The sequence below is a fragment of the Anneissia japonica genome, unplaced genomic scaffold (genome assembly GCF_011630105.1).
Source record: "Anneissia japonica isolate Jap-2015-1 unplaced genomic scaffold, ASM1163010v1 scaffold284860_len1800451_cov186, whole genome shotgun sequence".
NCBI lineage: Eukaryota > Metazoa > Echinodermata > Crinoidea > Comatulida > Comatulidae > Anneissia > Anneissia japonica.
This window is the reverse complement of record NW_022706010.1, coordinates 820299-825397: the sequence shown is the minus strand read 5'-3', so window position 1 is coordinate 825397 and position 5099 is coordinate 820299. Positions and strand designations below refer to the sequence as shown.

General features: G+C 39.1%; 1 protein-coding gene across 6 annotated transcripts in view; it reads left to right on the top strand.

Moving 5' to 3' along the window:
* LOC117106043 (sphingosine 1-phosphate receptor 1-like) overlaps positions 1–3340 on the top strand; it is a 22836-nt gene extending 19496 nt beyond the window's left edge. For all 6 annotated transcript variants that reach the window (XM_033247388.1, XM_033247384.1, XM_033247387.1 and 3 more), the window contains exon 2: positions 1593–3340. In XM_033247388.1, the coding sequence (XP_033103279.1) occupies positions 1605–2600 (996 nt within the window). In that variant the 5' untranslated portion in view covers positions 1593–1604 and the 3' untranslated portion in view covers positions 2601–3340. The remainder of the gene's footprint in view (positions 1–1592) is intronic.
* The last annotated feature ends 1759 nt before the right edge of the window (positions 3341–5099 follow it).

Here is a 5099-nt window from a genome sequence, read left to right as displayed (position 1 = left end):
CATTTGCATAACATTCACATTACTTTGTTAAGCGCTTTAATGGCTATCTGAATCCTGGTTGGAATTCTATCATAATTATTGTTAAGCCCTAAGGCGATTTCATCAACCTGTATCCATTATGATGTGTATTAATTTGTTGTATAGAGTCGTTTAATGGGTGCTTATAATAACCCAGTGACAGGATAATATCTATAGAATATTTATAGAATCTGGAGACAATCCTGAGATCATCCCTCTTACAGATAACAGCTAATAATATTACGTAAATCTGACGTTTTTATTATGGCCGGTTGACCAGTGAGAGCGATTGTTCCTGCTTTTTGAGCTGAAGTGCAGGCCCCGGTTCAAACTCGGGGAGCCTCAGATTTAATCCAACTTAACAACTGACCAATTAGAACAGCGCCAGAAATACGTACGCGCTCACAAACACACGTGCTGTCCCACAAACGCACGTGTTTGCGCATGTTGTTTTAACCCTGTCGTTTTGTGTGGGACCTTGGCAACAATATCCAAGGGCGTGGCTTAACTGAACAACGTCCTCCATTGCAGTTTGATCGTTTGGCTCCTTGAATACTGTACTCGCGCGAATAAGCGCCCGGGCGCTTAAAATATTTTTGCTTATTCGAATTCGGGCGCTTATTTGAATGGGGCGCTTATGAAAACAGAGTGGAAATTGAGGGGGCGCTTATGGAAATAGATTTTTATTTATTTATTTATTTATTTATTTAATTCTCAACCAACAGAGATAAGAACCTCAACTAGCAGGTTGGAGAAAAACATATACACATAGAAAGAGACAAATAATAACTAACATCAAACAACCTTACTAATTTTAAGATGAAAATCGAGGGGTTCTTATGGAAAATTATTAAATTCAAGAGGCACTTTTGAATGAAAAGGACATTACGAATGGTGGTTAGGCGGAAAAAATAATCCTCCAGAGAACATGGCTGACAAGAATGCGTGATTAGGCCTATTTACATAACAGCAAAAATAGCAGATGCAATTAATGGTGGTGGGTAGTGGTTAGCTTCTTGGCCATCGGCCCATTGAGATTAACAGGGTAGCAGGATCAATGTATTTTTTCTTGAAAACTCAGATGAGAATGTGTTAAAGGTCGGAAAAAGAAAAAGAGGATAGACAAATATTTAAAAAGTGTAAAGTTGGAAATATACTGTCTGTCCAGGTATCGGAGCTCTCATGTCCAAGAGAAATATCCTCATTTTGGTATTGACCTAAAAAAAAGAATGTGTTTCGCACTCTGCAGCACAGTCCAGTATTGATTAGATTATTGACTTGCTAAAAAGGAAATCTTACGATATTATTGACCGGGGCGCTTATTCAAACGGGGCGCTTAAGGAAATTTTCACGTTAGGAAGGGCGGTTATTCGAGAGGGGCGCTTATTCAAACGGGGCGCTTATTCGCGCGAGTACGGTAGCCCCTTAAGTATGCTGGTAATCAATACAATTACTGTCGTAGCAAATGTTGATAATGTCTGTCATTAAAATGGTCATTTAATTTCAATGCATTGTGTGTACACATTCCAGGATATGAGAATTAATTTTGAAATATTTGCTTTACTTTTTTTCAGTCTTTTGCTCCGATGGAGACTTCCGGAAATGAAACAAATTTTAACCCAGATGATTGTGGTCTGCCAGACGTAAGAACAACTGACTTATACAAAAACAAGACAGTGTTTCTAATATATTTTATTCAGCTAATTTTCCTCTGCTTCTGTATTTTGTTCGAGAACACGATCGTTCTGTTTGCATTTTATCGGGTCAAGACTTTGCGTCAAAGGCGCAATGTGCTGATTTGTAGCCTAGCTCTGACTGATTTCTGTACTGGAATTATGTTACCGATCCAAATACTAGGCCCTCCCAGTGTTGCTGATGCTGTTAGTTTTTCCATGTTACTTTTATCTGTTTTGACTATTTTATTGATAGCGATAGAGAGATTTTATGTTTTAGTTGTGATGACAAAGCGACTGCAACGAGATGAAGAAAGAAGGAGCGCGCCGCTTATTTGTATTTGTTTTGTACTCTGGGTTGGAACTTTAGCGCTGTTTGTGCCATGGGCGATGAAGCCGTACGCGTACATATTGATACTATACACTGTTGGACCGTTAAGCGTTATTATTGTAATGGTTGCTGTAGTATGCCTGTATGTTGCTATCTTTCACTCTATGCGTAAAATGGATTTGCAAAAGCAAAAATACATCGGTAAAAAAGACTTCCAAAGAACAAAGGTGGTCTTGCGCGCGTACGGTATTATCGTCTTTACGTTTGTATTGTGTTGGTTCCCGTGGAGTTTTGAAGCAATCCGAATTGGATGGGAAATTTACATCAACGTCGAACCAGACGAACGCCAGTGTTACTACGCTACTACTGTTGCATGCTTTCTTCTCAACCTGGGACTGCTAAATTCAGCGTTGAACCCAATCATTTATTGGAAAAATCTCCCTGACTTCCGCGAAGCCATCTGTAGTCTTTTCAGTTGTTGCCCCTGTGGGTGTAAAAAAGCTGGGCGAAGCAATGAAAACGAATCCTCTACCGGTATTCAGGAAGATACGTCAATGACAGAGATTCCAAAGACGTAAACTCAACCACTCGATGCTTACACATTGTGTGCGAACGAATCGGATCTAGGCCAGATTTCCGAAACTAAGTTTGCGAATCCAGTTTGCCGAATCCCTGTTTGCCGAAATCCATTTTGCAAAGGATAATTTAAAAGCAAACAACAGCATAATATTTTTGATCGGACACATTAATGTTAAATCGACATAAAATTTTGTTCGACTGATCTTTTGTCCCATACCATTTGTCAGTGATTTACATTTTTTATTTAGTGTATATAAGAGCGCAGATTTTTACACTAAAGTTGCTAAAAATCACCTCATTTCACATTCTTTTGTCATGTTTTGTTGGCTGCCTCTTCCTTTCTTTATTCTCGAGCACCTCGAACTTTACGGCCTCACTCATCAGCCCTCTCCATATCAAATACCGTAGATAGGAACTACGGTACCTTTGTACTTACCCACGAATGTGAATAGCGAATTTGGCAAACTGTTTTAGTATGTCGGTCGAAAATTGGTAAACTGGGATTCGGCAAAGTGGACTCGGCAATCTGGGATTCGGCAAACTGGCCTTCTGCAGACGAATCGTACCTGACATAATCCAGGCATGAGATATAAGACTGATCGATAAATAAAAGGAATACGATTATTTAAAAGACAAACAAATAACAAAAATTACAATGTCAGGCCTATGCCATGCTCTTTAATGTGACTCGGTACAGCCATAGCTTTATTATTCGCCAGATACACCAAAACGAACTGCAAATGCCTGAGTAATGTAAATTATGTTTCACTGATGTCATTGTATTGTATAGAATTGTACTAATGTGATGTTGAACACGAATGTAGTTAATATAAACATTTCGGAAATGGTGGGCCTGTGGGCTCCTGAGATTGACAGTCGTGCAGGCCAGCTCCATGACAAGCGCCACTCGCAGATAGCACTGTGATGGCTGACTATGGAGGTATAAAACCAATTCTCTCCATGGGCCGGTGGACATTCGCGCCAAGTGAGCATAGGCGTAGATCCCTGGGGGATGGGGGATATATCCCCCAATATTTGACAAGGGAATGGTCCATTGTATTATCCCCCCCCCCCAATATTTTGACTATGTATGGGATAAAATGGAGCTTTACACACTTCAAAAGACTGTCACAGAAATAATTTGCACTGTCTTATGCGCCTACAAAGATGAAAATTAGCATAATTTATTAATGTTGATAACAAAATTATTTTATCTGGTACCAATCTAAGCTCTTCTTTCCTTAGATGTTAGATGTGCTTGCAAAGCAAGCCACATTTTCACACTGAAGGGTGTGTACGACATCAGTAATTTTATGTCAATTCCAAAAATGTTTAAGGTTATATCGGTTGATGAGGAATTTATTGATTAGGCCTATAATAGCAAATTGCATCAATTTATTTTGCAAAAACAAGGTTTCCAGCTTCAGAGGGGGGCACATCCCCTGTCCGCACAAGGGCACACATTGGCGCTAACACCAGGCGCGTAACAGGTGTCTTGGCTCAGAGTGGGTATTTATTTTCCCGGTTAGTAATTTACCATACCCACCCCACCCCACCCCACTCCCCATATTATAGAAAACAATACGACATAGGGCTTATCTTATTTATAATATAGGCCACACACGTGTGTTTGAAACTAAATTATAAGCATTTTCGTCATGGTTTTATTTATTACAAACATATTCTTTCACCATCAATACACATTGAGGCCCTTCTTTTCGGTTAAAACGATCTACCTTAACTTTGTCTTTCCTGAGTTCAGGAATATTATGTGTTTAAATAACTTAAAAGGATAAACCTAAAAAACCCTACAAAATGCGCGCGAAGCGCGCAAAATATTTTTGTGTTTTTAATTCTAATTTCGTCGGAATTGATGAAAACACCCTAATGTGCAATTTATAGAGGAAATTGGCCTACCGTAACAAGAAATGCGCGCAAAGAATTTGAGAATTTTAGGCACTTTCAGAGGATGCATTTGTCAAGGGGTGGGGAAAGATTTTCTCGAAAAGATGGATATTTTCCCCTTGTCCCCCTGTGTTTTTAATTCTAATTTCGTTGGAATTGATCAAAACTCCCTAAAATGTGCAATTTTTAGAGGAAATTGGCCCATGTTAACAAGAAATGCACGCGAAGCTCGCGAAATTTGAGGTTTTTAGGCCTGTCTCTTATACACATCTAGATGTGTATAAGAGACAGGAAATACACACAACTGGTTAGCTAACAATTATGTCAATGTTACATGAACACCTGGGAAAGAAGGTGCAATCACGTCGTAACCTAGTAAACATCTGTACTGTATGGGGGAGGGGCTGCTGATGTACTGTGTAGCGGGGGACGATGAGGCATAAGACTAGGCCTAGGCCTAACTAAGACAGTTGAATTATATGTGATAGAGAGTACACTTTCGGAAGAAATAAATTAAAATAAGAAAAAAAAATAACTAAGAATAATTCATTTGCAGAGGTACCTTGTTTAAGTATTATACAATGCTAACAATG